This window comes from Anomaloglossus baeobatrachus, chromosome 2, assembly GCF_048569485.1.
Source record: "Anomaloglossus baeobatrachus isolate aAnoBae1 chromosome 2, aAnoBae1.hap1, whole genome shotgun sequence".
In the NCBI taxonomy this organism is placed as follows: Eukaryota; Metazoa; Chordata; class Amphibia; order Anura; family Aromobatidae; genus Anomaloglossus; species Anomaloglossus baeobatrachus.
This window is the reverse complement of record NC_134354.1, coordinates 723,115,708-723,135,194: the sequence shown is the minus strand read 5'-3', so window position 1 is coordinate 723,135,194 and position 19,487 is coordinate 723,115,708. Positions and strand designations below refer to the sequence as shown.

General features: G+C 50.8%; 1 protein-coding gene across 1 annotated transcript in view; it reads right to left on the bottom strand.

Moving 5' to 3' along the window:
• HSPH1 (heat shock protein family H (Hsp110) member 1) overlaps positions 1-19,487 on the bottom strand; it is a 138,345-nt gene that overhangs the window by 31,547 nt on the left and 87,311 nt on the right. The window contains exons 12-14 of the mRNA XM_075337357.1: positions 12,788-12,907; positions 11,004-11,138; positions 5,619-5,744 (exon numbers count right to left, since the gene is read on the bottom strand). Of these exons, the coding sequence (XP_075193472.1) occupies positions 5,619-5,744; positions 11,004-11,138; positions 12,788-12,907 (381 nt within the window). The remainder of the gene's footprint in view (positions 1-5,618; positions 5,745-11,003; positions 11,139-12,787; positions 12,908-19,487) is intronic.

Genomic DNA, 19,487 nt, shown 5'->3' with positions numbered 1-19,487 from the left:
AGGAGACACCACCTTAGGGAGAAAGTCCGGAGACGGACGAAGAACCACCTTGTCTTGGTGAAACACCAAAAAGGGGGATTCCGAAGAGAGCGCAGCCAAATCAGAAACTCTCCTGAGAGACGTTATGGCTACTAGAAAAACAACCTTCTGTGAAAGTCGAAACAAGGGAACCTCCCTGAGAGGCTCAAAGGGGGGTTTCTGTAAGGCCGTGAGGACCAGATTAAGGTCCCAGGGATCCAAGGGGCGCCGGTAAGGAGGAATGATGTGAGATGCGCCCTGCATGAAAGTGCGCACCTGAGCCAGTCGGGCGATACGCCGCTGGAACAATACCGACAGAGCCGACACCTGTCCCTTGAGGGAATTGAGGGACAGCCCTAGCTGTAGACCGGACTGTAGAAAAGACAGGATGGTCGGCAAGGAGAACGGCCAAGGAGCATGGCCGGAAGAACGACACCAGGACAGGAAAATCCTCCAAGTCCTGTGGTAAATCTTGGCCGAGGAAGACTTCCGAGCCTGAGTCATGGTGGAGATGACCTCAGAGGGAATGCCTGAAGCCGTCAGAATCCAGGACTCAAGAGCCACGCCGTCAATCTGAGAGCCGCAGAATTCTGGCGGAAGAACGGACCTTGAGAGAGAAGGTCTGGGCGGTCCGGGAGATGCCACGGCACCTCTACGGACAGACGGAGCAGGTCTGGGTACCAAGCTCGCCTGGGCCAGTCCGGAGCAATGAGAATGACTCGACGGCCCTCCATTCTGATCTTGCGCAGAACCCTGGGCAAGAGAGCTAGAGGGGGAAACACATAGGCCAAACGGAACTGAGACCAATCTTGAACCAGTGCGTCTGCTGCGAAGGCTTGAGGATCGTGGGAGCGAGCCACGTAAACCGGAACTTTGTTGTTGTGCCGGGATGGCAGATTGATCTGAACACTGACGGGTGCAGGGCCCACTCGCCGCTGTCCACGGTTTGACGGCTGAGGTAGTCGGCCTCCCAGTTTTCCACGCCTGGGATGTGGACTGCCGACATGGTGGACTTGGAGTCCTCCGTCCACTGGAGGATTCGTTGAACCTCCGACATCGCCAGACGGCTGTGAGTCCCGCCCTGGTGATTGATGTAGGCAACCGCTGTCGCGTTGTCCGACTGAACTCGAATGTGTTTGCCCGCCAACAGGTGGTGAAAGGCTAGGAGAGCTAGAAACACAGCTCTGATCTCCAGCACATTGATCGAGAGGGCTGATTCGGACGGAGTCCAAGTGCCCTGTGCTCGGTGATGGAGAAATACTGCTCCCCAACCGGAGAGGCTGGCATCCGTGGTGAGGATCACCCAGGACGGCGTCAGGAAAGAGCGTCCCTGAGACAGAGAGAGGGGCCGAAGCCACCACTGAAGGGAGCTCCTGGTCTGTGACGAGAGAGCCACCTGCCTGTGCAAGGAAGAGATCCGCTTGTCCCAACAGCGGAGAATGTCCAGCTGCAGGGGACGCAGATGGAACTGAGCAAAGGGGACCGCTTCCATGGACGCCACCATCTGACCCAGCACCTGCATGAGGTGTCTGATGGAATGACGGCGGTGCCTCAGCAGAGAGCGCACCGCCAGACGAAGGGACTGCTGTTTGACTAAGGGCAACTTGACAAGTGCCGGCAGAGTCTCGAATTGCATCCCTAGGTACAAAAGCACCTGGGTCGGGGTCAGAGTGGACTTGGGCAGGTTGACAAGCCACACGAACTGAACTAGCGTGGCGAGAGTGAGAGAGACACTCCGCTGGCAGTCTGCACTGGATGAGGCCTTGACTAGAAGGTCGTCCAGGTAAGGAATCACTGCCAACCCCTGGAGGTGCAGGACCGCAACCACTGCTGCCATGACCTTGGTGAATACTCGAGGGGCCGTGGCTAAGCCGAAGGGGAGAGCCACGAATTGGAAATGTTCCTCTCCGATCGCAAAGCATAGCCAACGCTGGTGTGAAACCGCAATAGGCACATGCAGATAGGCATCTCTGATGTCGATGGATGCCAGAAAATCTCCTTGGGTCATTGAGGCAATGACCGATCTCAGAGATTCCATGCGAAAATGCCGCACCTGAACATGCTCGTTGAGAAGCTTGAGATCCAGGATGGGTCGGAAGGAACCGTCCTTTTTGGGGACTAGAAAGAGGTTTGAGTAGAAACCGCTGAACCGTTCCCGGGCGGGAACCGGAACAATTACACCGTTGGCCTGCAGGGATGCCACGGCCTGAGAAAAGGCGGCGGCTTTGGAGCAGGGGGGGGTGGACAGAAAAAATCTGTTTGGCGGGCTGGAAGCAAATTCTATCCTGTAGCCGTGGGAGATGATATCCCGCACCCACTGATCGGAGACGTGTTGCAACCACACGTCGCCAAAGTGGGAGAGCCTGCCACCGACCAAGGACGTTGCTGGCGCGGCCGGATAGTCACGAGGAGGCCGCCTTAGTGGCAGCGGCTCCTCCGGTCTTTTGAGGACGCGGCTTGGCGCGCCAGTTGGATTTACGATCCTTGGCTGCGGTAGTGGACGAGGCTGAGGGCTTAGAGGAAGACCAGTTAGAGGAACGAAAGGAACGAAACCTCGATTGGTTCCTGCCCTGGATAGGTTTCTTGGCTTTAGCTTGTGGCAAGGAAGTACTCTTCCCGCCAGTAGCTTCCTTAATTATGTCATCCAGCTGTTCCCCAAACAGCCGGGACCCAGTAAAAGGGAGACTCGCAAGATACTTCTTAGAGGAAGCGTCTGCTTTCCACTCTCGAAGCCACAAGATCCTTCGGATCGCGAGGGAGTTAGCGGAGGCCACCGCCGTGCGATGAGAAGCCTCCAGGATGGCAGACATGGCGTAGGATGCAAAAGCCGAAGCTTGAGAAGTTAAGGCATCCGTCTCAGGAATAGAGTCCCTGGAGAGGGAATGAATCTCCGCCAGAGAGGCAGAGATTGCCTTAAGAGCCCACACTGCTGCAAAAGACGGAGAGAACGAGGCTCCTGCCGCCTCATATACAGACTTGGCCAGAAGGTCAACCTGGCGGTCAGTGGGATCCTTAAGAGAAGTGCCATCAGCCACAGCTACGACTGTGCGGGCTGAGATCCTGGACACCGGAGGGTCTACCTTTGGGGACTGGGCCCAGTCCTTAACCCCCTCCGGTGGAAAAGGAAAACGGTCATCTGAACTACGCTTCGGAAAACGTTTGTCAGGACAGGCTCTGGGCTTGTTAACAGTGGTGCGAAAGCTGGAGTGGTTAAAAAACATACTCCTAGGTTTCTTAGGAGAGGTAAACTGGTGTACCTCTATCAGAGAGGGTTGTTCCTCTGACTCTTGTGGGTTGAGGTTCAGTACGGAGTTAATGGACGCAATCAAGTCACTAACATCAGCATCACCCTCAGACAAGTCAATGGGGTACATAGAGGCAGCGTCTGAGCCCACAGTAAACGAATCCTCCTCGCCCTGCACCTCGGCTTGTGAATCAGAGCCGTGGGACGAGGAAGGAGAAGGTTCCCTTCGTCTCCATTTAGGGGGACGGGGTCCTAGGACATGCTCTGAGGGCTCTGCAGAGCTCGGAGCCGCAGAGACACCCTGAGAGGGGGGCTGATGCATAGACAGCAGTGTCCGGGACAGCTGCCCCATGGAGTCGGCAAAAGACTTGGAAATAGCTTGTGAAAAGGAAGCTACCCAAGCCGGGTGTTCAGCCACCGGGGCCAGAGCAGCCAGAGGGACCCCTGAGGAGGCTCCAGGCTGAGACACAAACATGTTAGCACAGGCATCACAATGTGGGTATGTGCTTGGCTCTGGCAGAATGAGCTTACACGCAGTGCATATAGCGTACATGTTTGCAGCCTTGCTCCTAGTGACAGACATGCTGCTGAGGTGGAAGCTCTGCAGCCAGAATACACTCCTGTAGAATGCCTGAGAGTGTAATAAAAGTCCACAACTGAAGGTTGTGGCTTACCAGCCCGCTCTCTCTGTGTGCCCTCCGGATTCCACCGCTCAAAGACCCTGTAAGCGTCAGCCTTCCTGTCAGGAAAGAGCGTCCCACAGTATGCAGCTGCAGCATCCAGCGCCTTCCAGTGCAAGAACGCTGAGAAAATGGCGCTGGGAGAAGGAGGGGGGGCGTGTATAAGCCCAAGAGCGGGAAAAACGGAGGGCAGAGAGATACAGGGAGAGAAACAGGGGAGGGAACATCTCCCCAGAGAGGAGTGCCCTCCCCTCTGCTGGTCGGGCGGTGGGCGGCGCTGTATGCAAAACATGCAGAGAAGCCGAAAACGAAACTAGGCCCAAACTGAAGCTGGGGCCTAGATTTTAAAATGCGGCCGACGAGCAGGCACCTTCGGCGCGGTTCTCAGGGAAAACCCCCAGAACCGGCCGGAATTAACAGTAACGCTAAAGCACATACTGTCCCCCAAATAAAAGTACCCGGGAACCCTGAAAAAAAGTCTCAATACTTAGCTTTTGAGACGCAGGGCCATGTCCCTGAGTGGGGGTTAACGCTCCTTCCAGCAGGGACCAGACAGGGCTGCGGATGGAGACCGGCCTTCTGCAAGCAGAGAGGACCGTGGAGGCTCCCACTTCAAACAGAGCCTCGACAGAGGATGTGAAGGAGCGCGGCATGTGAAGGCTCCAGCCTTATAAAGTCAACCTTAACAGCACCCGACAGAGTGGGGTGTGAAGGGACATGCCGGGAGTCCAGACTGGACCCGCTTTTCTTCCAAATCTTTAAAAATTAAAATAAAAATTAAAATAAAAATATCAGAGAATGCAAGTGTGTGATCCTCCTGAAACACAAAGCATTGAACTGGGTAGATTGTCATCCAGGGGGTGTATATAGCCCGGAGGGAGGAGCTACACGTTTGAGTGTAGTACTTTGTGTGTCCTCCGGAGGCAGAAGCTAAACACCCATGGTCTGGGTCTCCCATAAGGAACGATGAAGAAATAAAAAAAGTTATGGCTCTCAGAATGGGAGCAAAAAAAAAAAAAAACAAAAAAAAATCCCCCAAAATAACAAAACGGAAAAATCGCCTGGGGATGAAGGGGTTCAGAAATACCTCCAATTAGAAATTGAATATAGTTCTCCTGATTAGCTATGTTGCTTAGTTCATGTGCAGGGCATTGAAGCTTAGGTATCCACGGTTACAACCACTAGTAACTAACTGTCCCTATGTTAGTGCCCTAACCATAGATACCCAAGCTGCAATGCCCTGTACATAAGGCAAGATACATAGCTAATCAGGAGAACTATACTACATTTCTAATTGGAGGCATTTGCTAATATTGTTATTATTACTATTACACCTACTACATATTGGGATTGGATCTTGGAGATTAGAATACCCCTTTAAGGTAGCATGGTGGCTCAGTATTCGGCACTGTTGCTTTAGTGTTGTGATCATGGAGTTTGAACCCAGGATCTGCAGGAGTTTGTATGTTCTCCCCGTGTTTGCGGGGGTTTCCTCTGGGATCTCTGGTTTCCTCACACTCCAAAGACATACACAGATAGGGAATTTAGATTGTGAGCCCCAATGGGGACAGTGATGATGTCTGTAAGGTGCAGTGGAAATAGTGGCACAGCCTTACTAAATTAATACAGATTTTACAGCTTTATTATGCATTAGCCTTTGATGCCAATTAATTCACCTCTTCACTGATAAAGCGGCTACACGGCCCAGAGAGCCTATCCCTGTATTCGTAGACATATTCCTCCACTGCGTTCTTTGCATCATTTCTCTCTTTCTCCAACTTGTCCTGAAGAATCATCTTCCCCTGTAATTTACAAAATAAGATTTCTAAGTGCTCATTCCATAATAGCGCAGAAACAGGTGCAGACATCAATATGCCTAGCGAGCAAAAATACTGTATATACCAAACTGGTAATTACTGCTGCCACAGGGCAATAATTACACAGCTCGTCTGTCACGACAGGCTGAAGTCTCATTACAATCAGTAAGGAGTCAACATTCTACAATTTAAAGGGGTTATCCGGCTTATATTTTATTATTGCACTATTGGGCTACGTTGGGGCAGGTAAGTAGATAGTGACTACCTACCTGCCCTGCTGTCAGCCCCTCTCTCCCGGCTCAGAGCGGTCATGTGACTGCTCCTGCCGCGATTTTGCGGCTTCCTGTGATGTCACGACATCAGGGGCAGGAGCTCATGCTTGCCTTGTAGACGGGCATCACAGCCGATATTATGTAGCCGCCCTGCTGGGCAGGTACAGTGCGCTGGAGTCAGGGTGGATAAAAATCTTGATTTTTTAAAAAAAATCAAAAAAATCAGATTTTTTTGATTTAAATCAGATTTTTTTGATTTAAATCATTTGATTTAAATCAGATTTTTTAATCAAGTTGTACACAAGCAAAACTTTGTCTTTTTGCAAATCTAATTGTTTTACACAAATAAAAATATTAAAACAGTTGATTATGAAACCTAATAATTTTTATTTGCACTATTAAACACTCAGAATTGAACTACAGAGAGTAAGTACTTTTTAACAATAGCCTATCTCTAACGTTTGAAGTAAGCAAACATCTTCAGTGAATACATCAGTCCTTTAAGCCTACTGTTTATTTAGGACTTTTAATAGGAAAACCAGTTGTCCTGCTTTAGCAGTTCCTAAGCGGTTTTGGACTGTTGTGTGCACAAAACCAAATGAAGAAAACAATCTCTCTACTCCTGCGGATGAAGCCGATGCAGTCAGTAGCTGAGTAGCTTACCACTAGTACTAGGCTCCTGGTGCATAAGAAGCTGTGGGGGTTCATTGACATTAGTTGTATCACTATCAACATCTTCATTTCCCTTCTGGTTGCAGTTTTCATAATGTGATTTCAAACGGCAAACAAGTCCTTGGATATCCTTTTGACAGTATTTGCACTTTGCTCTTGCACCTTTCTTTCCAAGATCTGCTGCTGGCATCTCAACAAAATGAACCCAAATAGGGTCTCTCTTACGACCTGCTGCCATGGCAGGCTCACACAGATCACTTATGAAGTTTGATTGTTACTACAGCCTGAGCCAAGCACTGCTGATGTTACTACAGCCTGAGCCAAGTACTGCTGACTATCCAACAAGTTTGGGCATGTCAACTGAATGCAGGGAAAAAGAAACTAAACCAAAACTGAAACCAAGCTAGAAGTGTGGAATTAAAGGGGCAGTATGAACAAAATGTGGAGGCTATTAATAGTTTATACAATTAAGACATGCTGCTTTTAAACACCTACCTATTGCCATACAGTAAAACAAAAAAGATTTTTACTTACTTTGGGGTCCCCCCCTCACCCTGGCGTTAGATCGTTGCCCCTAGTTTCGTCCGTGTAACTATGGGCGCACATGCACACTGCTCTCACTTCTCATTTTAATCGTGATTTATATTAAAAAAAACCTTTTGATTTAAATCAGTGATTTAAATCATGATTAAAATCATGATTTAAATCGATCCGATTTAAATAGAAAAAAATCTTTTGATTTAAATCGTGATTTAAATCATGATTTAAATCGGCGTGATTTAAATCAATCCACCCTGGCTGGAGTCCCCATCCCCCTTACATTCTGTACTCTCCTACGCTACTGCTGTGGGACCCGTGAGCTGAGGGGAGGGGCCTGGTAGTGGCTATCCGCGGTGTCACCGCCAGCACCGGGCTCCCTGCTCAGGATCGCATGTTCAAATGTATGAGCATCACAGATACCAATACATTTCAAAGCACTGATGAGAGGGAGTGCTGCTTCTCATCGCTGTCCCGCTGTCTGTGCTCTGACAGTTCAGTACAGCGGGGATGTCACAGATAGCGGGCGAACAAGGAGCAGCGGCAGGGACCGAGGAGAGGTATGTATTTGTTCCCTACACGGTGTGCGCTATAATGGGCTGCAGAGCACTGTGTGGGGTTGCAGATCGCTGTGTGTGTGTGTGTGTGTGTGTGTGTAAGTGTGTGTGGGGGGTGTTTAGAATCCTGTGGGGGAGGGGTGCGCAAAGCGCTGTGGGGGAGGGGTGCACAGCACTGGGGGAGGGGGGGGGGAGTTTAGAGTCCTGTGGGGGGGGGCGCAGAGCACCATGTGGGGGGGTGTTACTTCTAATTCTGTAGTGATGAGAGGTAAGCGCTGGGCAGAATACTGACATCCAATGAGTGGGCAGAGGGCAGGGCTGGACAGTGAGGCCGGGTGGTGCCAGCTCTGACTGAGGTTCAGCGTAGGAAAATTTCAGGTTTGGTTGAGCTGCAGGTAAATAAACTGTCTGCAGAGAATAAAAGGGAAAATTCAAGAGGAATAAAAGTTAGAAAACAAAAAACAATAATGTAGGGGTGTTTTATATGACAATACAGCACAGATTAGCTTAAAAAAAAAAAGTTTGAGTTTGTCGGACAACTCCTTTAAGGGAACAGATTCTCCCTTTGTTACATGGGACTGGCCATGGATTTTGTGCCAATCCCCTCCTCACCTGCAGGTTCTGGATGAAAACAAGCCGAGCTGATACTGCTAATGAGAGATACAGATATAGCAAGCGCCAAGCAAATTATTGTATAGCGTTGACTGTACCCCGCGCCTGTGCATTACAGTACTTTGCTCTGCCCTCAGCAGGGTAGAGAGATGTGTGCAGGAGTGCAATGGTGGCCTCTGTGTGGATGGGGCAGGACGTGTGACCAGTGGCGTAACTAGAGTTTGATGGGCCCTGGTGCAAAGTTCAGATCTGTGCCCCCCCTCCACATACACCGGCACTTGGGGTACGGGATAATGATGCTGACACTTGGCTCTTACCCTCAGCACCCAGATTTCCCATGATCTGAAATCCCTCTATCAGCACACAGCTTTCCTATGTTCTGATATCCATCTTGTCCTCAGCACCCAGCTTTCCCATGGTCTGCTATACATCATTTCCTCAGAACCCAGCTTTCCCATATCAGAGCATGAGAAAGCTGGGTGCTGAGAGAAGATGTATAGCAGAGCATGGGAAAGCTGGGTGCTGAGAGAAAGAGCCTTTTTCCCACAAAACGTTCCGATCCCCTGATTGTATCTTTGTCCCCCCTTGTATATAGTTCTCCAAATACAATGGCCCCTGCATAGCCTTCCATATTGTATAAAGGGTTCCACATAACCCTTCATATATTAGAATACAGTTCCATAGTCCTCCATGTATTATAATTCACCCCAAAGTACTCAATATATAATACTGCACCACATAGTCCTCCATATATTATACTGCATCACATAGTCCTCCATATATTATACTGCACTACATAGTCCTCCATATATTATACTGCACCACATAGTCCTCCATATATTATACTGCACCCCCATAATCCTCCATGTATAAAGTAGCCCTTCAATTATTATCATGAATTTCTCATAGTTCGCCATATATTATACTACACCACATAGTCCTCCATATATAATATGCACCCAGCCCTCCATGTATAATAATGCAGCCAGCCTCCCCCAGGCCTCCACGTATAATGCAGCCAGCCTCCCCAGGCCTCCACGTATAATAATTCAGCCAGCCTCCACGTATAATAATGCAGCCAGCCTCTCCAGCCCTCCACGTATAATAATGCAGCCAGCCTCCCCAGGCCTCCATGTATAATAATGCAGCCAGTCTCCCCAGGCCTCCACGTATAATAATGCAGCCAGCCTCCCCAGGCCTCCATGTATAATAATGCAGCCAGTCTCCCCAAGCCTCCATGTATAATAATGCAGCCAGCCTCCCCAGGCCTCCATGTATAATATAGTAGCCAGCCTCCCCAGGCCTTTATGTATAATAATGCAGCCTCCCCAGGCCTCCATGTATAATAATGCAGCCTCCCCAGGCCTCCATGTATAATAATGCAGCCTCCCCAGGCCTCCATGTATAATAATGCAGCCTCTCCAGGCCTCCATGTGTAATATAGCAGCCAACCTCTCCAGGCCTCCATGCATAATATAGCAGCCAGCCTCTCCAGGCCTCCATGCATAATATAGCAGCCAGCCTCTCCAGGCCTCCATGTGTAATATAGCAGCCAGCCTCTCCAGGCCTCCATGTGTAATATAGCAGCCAGCCTCTCCAGGCCTACATGTATAATATAGCAGCCAGCCTCTCCAGGCCTCCATGTGTAATATAGCAGCCAGCCTCTCCAGGCCTACATGTATAATATAGCAGCCAGCCTCCCCAGGCCTCCATGTATAATGCAGCCTCCCCAAGCCTCTAACCACCGTGTACTCACTAATTTATATTAAAAAAAAAAAAAAGAGAACAAGTACTCACCCTCTGTCTTCACGTCTCCTCGTTTCAGGGTTGCTCGTCCTCACCTCTCTCCTCGTTCCCCCGCCGCTGCTGTCCTCACCGCTGCTCTGTCCTCACCGCTCTCCTCGTTCCCCCGCCGCTGCTCTGTCCTCACCGCTGTTCGTCCTCCCAGCTGCTCGTTCTCCCGGTGCTGCGGTCGGCGTCCTCCCATCCTGCGCTCTGTGCATGCACGGGAGTGACGTCATGGCGCAGGCACAGGGGGAGAATGATGATGCATAGCGCGGCACCGGCCGCACTATGCTTCATTATTACTGTGCGCGGTGACGGGGGAGCCGCCGCAGCTGCTGACACCAGGCAGGGGACCCCGGTGCCGCCGCTGACACCAGGCAGGGGGGCCCGGTGTCGGCGCCGGCAGCGGGTCAAATAGTGGCCGCGTGGTCTGCGGCAGAACAGCGCAGCTCTTCTCTCACTGACAGGAGCTGGCTGCTGATCTGCCGGGTGGCCGCCGGGCCCCTAACCTCCCAAGCGCGGTCGCAATGGCGACCGCGGTAGTTACGCCCCTGCGTGTGACCCAAACAGAGTTGGGAAGGAGGACGGCTATCAGAAGAAGAGGCGCCAGGCAAAGAGCAGGGACGCCCATCGGACTGGACTCATCCCTAGGTGAGTATTATAAAGCCGTTTTATACGTTCTACACAGCGGCCTGGACGCTTATATACAGTATTCTAGAATGCAGTATATAAGCTGGTGGTGCCTGCAGCTTATAAGGGAAAAACCTGGTGACAGGTTCTCTTTAGATTAAAAAAAGCCTTGTACTGACCTCATTCTCAATGTACATATTGAGCAGATCCTTTCCCAGCTGCCACACAAAGTTTGCTTCAATGGGCACCTCGATGTTCTTTACTTTGATCTTTGGCTTCTTGGCCTCGGGAGGTTTATCACTCTTCTTTTCCCCCTAGATAAAGATAATTTTTGCAAGCGTAAAATTACACATCTCAAATAAATGTTCTAAGTGGTGACGGTGGTCCATTCATACTGTACATCACTTCACATTGCTGGCACCTAGGGTTGACTATAAAAAATAAAACATTTCATTGATGGGAGGTTTTTGATTTTTTTTGCATTAGTCAGTCTTTCCTTCTATAAAATGGTAAAAAATCCATGTACAGTTTAAGATTGGTTTACAGCAATCATTCATCTTTTACACACTTCTAAGTGGGTCAGGTATCTAACTAGTCAGCAAATCTCCATTACTGAGGAATATATATTTTGACGATATATTATGATGTACAATGAAGATCTATGATGGTCAGGAAACCAGTGGCACTAAAAAGGTTGTGATCGCCATATCCTCCCCCGAGGATTCAGTTAGATGGATTCACAACTGGCTTAATGATCGGGCACAACGAGTAATATTAAATGGATACACATCAACCTGGAGGAAAGTCAAAAGCGGGGGCCGCAAGACTCTGTCCTGGGCCCAGTGCTGTTTAATATCAATATAAATGATCTGGATAATGGAATTATTGGGAAACTCAAAGTTCGTAGATGATACTAAGATAGGAGGAGTAGCCAACACTAGAGAGATAAGAGAGCGGATTCAAAAGGATCTAGACACACTCGAACAATGGGCTGAGGAGAACAGAATGGTTTTTAACAGGGACAAATGCAGAGTCCTTCATCTGGGGAAAAGAAATGTACAAGCATATATGGTATGGGAGGAAAAGAACTAGGTGATAGCACCAGGGAAAAATACTTGGGCATAATAGTGGATCCCAGATTCAACATCAGCCAACAATGCGGAGCTGCAGCAAAAAGGCCAACATAATTCTAGGATGTATCAAGACAAGCATTGAATCTAGATCAAGAGAGGTCATTATTCCCCTATACTCTGCCCTGGTCAGACCCCACCTGGAATACTGTGTACAGTTCTGGGCACCCCAATTCAAGAAAGACATCGATATATTGGAGCAAGTCCAGAGAAGAGCAACCAAATGTAGAAGGTCTGCAAAACATGTCCTATGAAGAACGGCTAAGAGAGCTAGGGATGTTTAGTTTGAAAAAAAGAAGGCTGAGAGGAGACTTAATAGTGGTCTACAAATATCTGAAAGGTAGTCACAGTGCAGAGGGAACCATCCTATTCTCATTAGCACAAGTACATACAAGAAGCAATGGGATGAAACTAAAAGGAAGGAGATTTAGATTAGACATTAGGAAAAACTTTGAAAGTGAGGGCAGTCAGGGAGTGGAACAGGCGACCACGGGAGGTGGTGAGCTCTCCATCAATGGAAATCTTCAAGCGGAAGCTGGATAAACATATAGCTGGGATGATTTAGGAAAACCTGCACTCGCAGGGGGTTGGACCCGATGGCCCTTGAGGTCCCTTCCAACTCTACCATTCTACGATTCTATGACACACACAGACACTTGTGAAAGAAATACAATACATTTGACTAAAATACATCTTTAAATGAGCAAATGTCCAAAGAAATGAACCCGGCACCATGAATGGCTGCAGTAAGCCAAATAGCAACAGTTTGGACAATGACATATTAAAAAAAATATATATTTTTGTAAAAAAAAAATGAATAAAGGGAAACTCACTTTTTCAGTCTGATCCATTTTGTGCTCCTCACTGGTGGGTTCAGGTGGAGGAGACGGTTGCTCATCGCTTTGTACCTGGGGCGGAGGTCCAGCACTTGGATGGTCTTGCTGGACAAACTTCTGTAAAAAAAAAAAAAAAAAAAAAAAAAAAAAAACCCAGGCACAAAAGGGATAAACTGAGGAGGAGCGCTCAGATCTAGTGGATACAGTTGTAAGGATGGCAATATTAATACATTTCCTTCTTCATATGGGAAAATTACTATTAGGCACCAGGAGATAAATTCTTCATACATCACCCCTCATACGATAGCCTATCATTTTATGCATGATGGGAGCATGACAAGCCGATGACCCAGAAACAGCATGAGCTCCGATTGGTAGAGGGCTCCGTGATTGACAAGCTTTCCACCAAGAAGTAGTTCTCTTCCGAAGAAGAAATCGTGATCATAATGTATCAGAGCCCAGGGGTGGACAGGTCTGGTGCAAGATCTCCTTGTGTTTCATCTATATTTGGCCCTTTGCATTGAATAGGTGTATGTAACAAATTCACATTTCTTACTACCCAAATCCGTGGCAGAAAAGGGGAATTTTGTTAACTTACCGTAAATTCCTTTTCTTCTAGCTCCTATTGGGAGACCCAGACAATTGGGTGTATAGCTTCTGCCTCTGGAGGCCACACAAAGTATTACACTTTTTTAAAAGTGTAACCCCTCCCCTCTGCCTATACACCCTCCCGTGGACCACGGGCTCCTCAGTTTGGTGCAAAAGCAGGAAGGAGAAAACTTATAAATGGTCTAGAGCAAATTCAATCCGAAGTATGTTCGGAGAACTGAAGACCATGAACCAAAAGAAAAAGTCAACATCAACAACATGTGTACACAAAAGAACAACCAGCCCGAAGGGCACAGGGGCGGGTGCTGGGTCTCCCAATAGGAGCTAGAAGAAAAGGAATTTACGGTAAGTAAACAAAATTCCCCTTTTCTTTGTCGCTCCATTGGGAGACCCAGACAATTGGGACGTCCAAGAGCAGTCCCTGGGTGGGTAAACCAATACCCCAATAAAAGGAGCCGGAAACGGCCCCCTCTTACAGGTGGGCAACCGCCGCCTGGAGGACTCGCCTACCTATACTGGCGTCTGCCGAAGCATAGGTATGCACTTGAGTGCTTCGTGAAAGTGTGCAGGCTAGACCACGTAGCCGCCTGACACACCTGCTGAGCCGACGCCCGGTGCCGCAATGCCCAGGACGCACCTACGGCTCTGGTAGAATGGGCTTTCAACCCTGAAGGGGGGGGGGGGGGGGAAGCCCAGAAGCATGGTAGGCCTCGAGAATCGGTTCCTTGATCCACCTAGCCAAGGTGGACTTGGAGGCCTGAGAGCCCTTACGCTGGCCAGCGACAAGGACAAAGAGCGCGTCTGAACGGCGCAGAGGCGCCGTGCGAGACACGTAAATCCGGAGTGCCCTCACAAGATCCAAAGAGTGCAAATCCTTCTCACACTGGTGAATTGGATTAGGGCAAAAGGAAGGTAAGGAGATATCCTGATTTAGATGAAAAGGGGATACCACCTTAGGGAGGAATTCCGGGACAGGACGCAGAACCACCTTATCCTGGTGGAAAACCAGGAAAGGAGATTTGCATGACAGCGCTGCAAGCTCAGACACTCTCCGAAGAGATGTGACTGCAACCAGGAAGGCCACGTTCTGAGAAAGACAGGAGAGAGAAACATCCCGCAACGGCTCAAAAGGCGGCTTTTGGAGAGCCGTCAGGACCCTGTTAAGATCCCAAGGTTCCAACGGACGTTTGTAAGGTGGGACCATGTGGCAAACCCCCTGCAGGAACGTGCGGACCTGCGGAAGTCTGGCCAGCCGCGTTTGAAAAAACACGGAGAGCGCCGACACTTGGCCCTTGAGAGAGCCGAGGGACAAACCCATATCCATTCCAGATTGTAGGAATGAAAGAAATGTGGGTAAGGCAAATGGCCATGGAGAAAAACCGTTAGAGCACCAGGATAAGAAGATTTTCCAAGTCCTGTGATAGATCTTGGCGGACGTTGGTTTCCTGGCTTGTCTCATGGTGGCAATTACATCCTGAGATAACCCTGAAGACGCTAGGAGCCAGGACTCAATGGCCACACAGTCAGGTTGAGGGCCACAGAATTCAGATGGAAAAACGGGCCTTGGGACAGCAAGTCTGGGCGGTCTGGAAGTGCCCACGGTTGACCCACCGTGAGATGCCACAGATCCGGATACCACGACCGCCTCGGCCAGTCTGGAGCGACGAGAATGGCGCGACGGCAGTCGGACCGGATTTTGCGTAGTACCCTGGGCAGCATCGCCAGAGGGGGAAAACACATATGGCAGTTGAAACTGCGACCAATCCTGGACCAAAGCGTCCGCGGCCAGAGCTCTGTGATCCTGAGACCGTGCCATGAAGGCCGGGACCTTGTTGTTGTGTCGTGACGCCATGAGATCGACGTCCGGCGTTCCCCAGCGGCGGCAGATCTCTCGAAACACGTCTGGGTGAAGAGACCATTCCCCCGCGTCCATGCCCTGACGACTGAGAAAGTCTGCTTCTTAGTTTTCTACGCCCGGGATGTGAACTGCGGAGATGGTGGAGCCTGTGGCTTCCACCCACTGCAGAATCCGCCGGACTTCCTGGAAGGCTTGACGACTGCGAGTGCCGCCCTGGTGGTTGATGTAGTCGACGGCAGTGGCGTTGTCCGACTGGATTCGGATCTGCCTGCCCTCCAGCCACCGATGGAAAGCCAATAGGGCTAGATATACTGCCCTTATCTCCAGGATATTGATCTGAAGGGATGATTCTATTGGAATCCAGGTTCCTTGAGCCCTGTGGTGGAGAAAGACCGCTCCCCAACCTGACAGGCTCGCGTCCGTGGTGACCACGGCCCAGGTTGGGGGTAGGAAGGATTTTCCCCCGGACAGAGATGTGGGGAGGAGCCACCACCGAACTGATGTTTTGGTTGCGAGGGAAAGAGAGACGTTCTTGTCGAGGGAAGCCGAACTCTTGTCCCATTTGCGAAGAATGTCCCATTGGAGTGGCCGTAGATGGAATTGCGCAAACGGCACTGCCTCCATAGCTGCAACTATCTTCCCCAGGAAGTGCATGAGGCGCCTTAAGGAGTGTGACTGACCCCGAAGAAGGGACTGCACCCCCGCCTGCAGAGAAAGCTGTTTGTCCAGCGGTAGCTTGACTAACGCTGGCTGGGTATGAAACTCCATCCCGAGGTAAGTCAGTGATTGTGTCGGCGTCAACTCGGATTTCGGGAAATTGATGAGCCACCCGAACTGTTGGAGAGTCGCCAGAGTGACGGTAAGACTCCGTTGACACGCCACCCGAGAAGGAGCCCTGACTAGGAGATCGTCCAAGTAAGGAATCACCGAATGTCCCTGAGAGTGTAGGACTGCTACCACTGCTGCCATGACCTTGGTGAAGACCCGTGGTGCTGTCGCCAGGCCGAAAGGCAGTGCCACGAACTGAAGGTGTTAGTCCCCTATGGCGAAACGCAGGAAGTGCTGATGCTCTGGTGCAATCGGTACGTGGAGATAAGCATCTTTGATGTCGATTGATGCCAGGAAGTCTCCTTGGGACATAGAGGCGATGACGGAGCGGAGCGATTCCATCCGGAACCGCCTGGTTTTTACATGTTTGTTGAGCAGTTTTAGGTCCAGAACAGGACGGAAGGATCCGTCCTTTTTCGGTACCACAAACAAGTTGGAGTAAAAACCGTGACCCTGTTGCTGAAGAGGAACAGGGATCACCACTTCTTCCGCCTTCAGAGTGCACACCGCCTGAAGAAGAGCCTCGGCTCTCTCGGGGGGCGGAGATGTTCTGAAAAATCGAGTCGGAGGACAAGAGCTGAACTCTATCCTGTAACCGTGGGATAGAATGTCTCTCACCCATCGGTCTTTGACCTGTGGCAGCCAGGTGTCGCAAAAGCGGGAAAGCCTGCCACCGACCGAGGATGCGGTGTGAGGAGGCCGAGAGTCATGAGGAGGCCGCCTTGGGAGCGGTTCCTCCGGCGGTCTTTTTAGGACGTGACTTAGACCGCCATGCATCGGAGTTCCTCTGATCCTTTTGAGGCCTTTTGGACGAGGAGAACTGAGACCTTCCCGCGGGCCGAAAGGACCGAAACCTCGATTGTACCTTCCGTGGTTGAGGTCTGTTTGGTTTGGACTGGGGTAAGGATGAGTCCTTTCCCTTGGATTGTTTAATGATTTCGTCCAATCGTTCACCAAACAGGCGGTCGCCAGAAAATGGCAAACCGGTTAAGAACTTTTTGGAAGCGGAGTCTGCCTTCCATTCACGTAACCACATGGTCCTGCGGACTGCCACCGAATTGGCGGATGCTACCGCCGTACGGCTCGTAGAGTCCAGGACAGCATTAATGGCGTAGGACGCAAACGCCGACGCCTGAGAGGTTAAGGACACCACCTGCGGAGCAGATGTACGTGTGACTGCATTAATCTGCGCATGACAAGCTGAGATAGCTTGGAGTGCCCATACGGCTGCGAATGCTGGAGCAAAAGACGCGCCGATAGCTTCATAGATGGATTTCAACCATAGTTCCATCTGTCTGTCAGTGGCATCTTTGAGTGAAGCCCCATCTTCCACTGCAACTATGGATCTAGCCGCCAGTCTGGAGACAGGAGGATCCACCTTAGGACACTGAGCCCAGCCCTTGACAACGTCAGGGGGGAAGGGATAACGTGTATCCCTTAAGGCGCTTGGAAAAACGCTTATCTGGACAAGCCCGGTGTTTCTGGACTGCCTCTCTGAAGTCAGAGTGATCCAGAAACCTACTCAATGGACGCTTGGGAGATCTGAAACGGAATTTCTCCTGCTGAGAAGCTGACTCCTCAATTGTAGGAGCTGGTGGAGAAATATCCAACACCTGATTGATGGTTGCTATAAGGTCATTCACTATGGCGTCACCATCAGGTGTATCCAGGTTGAGCGCGGTCTCAGGTTCAGAATCCTGATCTGCTACCTCCGCATCATCATCCAGAGAGTCCTCCTGCTGAGACCCTGAACAATGTGATGAAGTCGAGGGAACTTCCCAGCGACCCCGCTTAGGGGGCCTGGGACTGTGGTCCATGTCAGAGACCTCACCCTGGGACCCATGGTTCACCCCAGGAGCACTATGCAGCTCCAAATGAGGGGGGCCTGGGGTCAATGATTGAACAGTGCCCGGGGCCTGAGTTACCGGTCTGGACTGTAAGGCTTCTAGTATCCTAGCAGACCATTTATCCATAGTCTCAGACAGTTTGTCAGCAAATACTGCAAACTCCGTCCCTGTCACCTGGACAGAGGTAGCAGGTGGTTCCACCTGGGCTACCAGTAGCAGAGGCTCCGGCTGAGTAAGTGCCACAGGGGCCGAGCATTGCACACAATGAGGGTCAGTGGAACCTGCCGGTAGTATAGCCGCACATGAGGTACAGGTTGCAAAGTAAGCCTGTGCTTTGGCACCCTTGCTATTTGCGGACGACATGCTGTTGTCTCCTCTGAGTACAATCCAGGAGGGTATATAGCCAAAAATCAACAGTGCGACCGTACAGTGTAGATGTATAGCATATAAGCATATATATATATATATATATATGTACACTACGCACTCAGTGGGGCCAGCACCACAGGTGCTGCTTACCGACCGCTGAAAGCGGTTGTGTGATCACCAGCTTCCCTGCCTGGGCCTCCCAGAGCTTTCTCTCCTCTCCAGTGTCAGAAGAGCTGACAGGAATGGCTGCCGGCGTTCTGTGGGGACGAGGGGGCCGAGGGCGTGCCCTAGAAAGTGCGGGAATCTGGAGCCCCACTGAGCTGAATGAGGGGGGAGGAGGATACAGAGTATGCTCCAGCCCTCAGCGCTGACGTTCTGTGCAGCGTCCCGCCCTTCCCCTGACTGACAGGCCTGGGGGCGGGAATATGCGCTACTAGGCCGCAAAAGCCGGGGACTAAAGTTATAAGCGCGGCCGGCATATAAGCGCGGCCGGCGCGGTAGTCCCCGGCGCACTAACACACCCAGCAGTGCTGCAGTGTATAGGGTATCAGCGCTCCATGCGCGGTCCCCCAGGGGGACACAGAGTACCTCACAGCGCGGCCTGCGCTCCCCGGCGCACTAACACACCCAGCAGTGCTGCAGTGTATATGGCACCAGCGCTCCATGCGCGGTCCCCACGGGGACACAGAGTACCTCACAGTAGCAGGGCCTTGTCCCTGACGATACTCGGCTCCTGTCCAGCAGATTCCCCAGGGGCTGCGGAGGGAGCACGGCCTCAGTGCCTGGAGACCGAATAGGATCCCACTTCACCCAGAGCCCATTAAGGGATGGGGAAGGAAAACAGCATGTGGCTCCTGCCTATGTACCCGCAATGGGTACCTCAACCTTAACAGCACCGCCGACCAGAGTGGGGTGAGAAGGGAGCATGCTGGGGGCCCTATATGGGCCCTCTTTTCTTCCATCCGACATAGTCAGCAGCTGCTGCTGACTAAGATGTGGAGCTATGCGTGGATGTCAGCCTCCTTCGCACAAAGCATAAAAACTGAGGAGCCCGTGATGCACGGGGGGTGTATAGGCAGAAGGGGAGGGGCTTTACACTTTTAAGTGTAATACTTTGTGTGGCCTCCGGAGGCAGAAGCTATACACCCAATTGTCTGGGTCTCCCAATGGAGCGACAAAGAAAGAA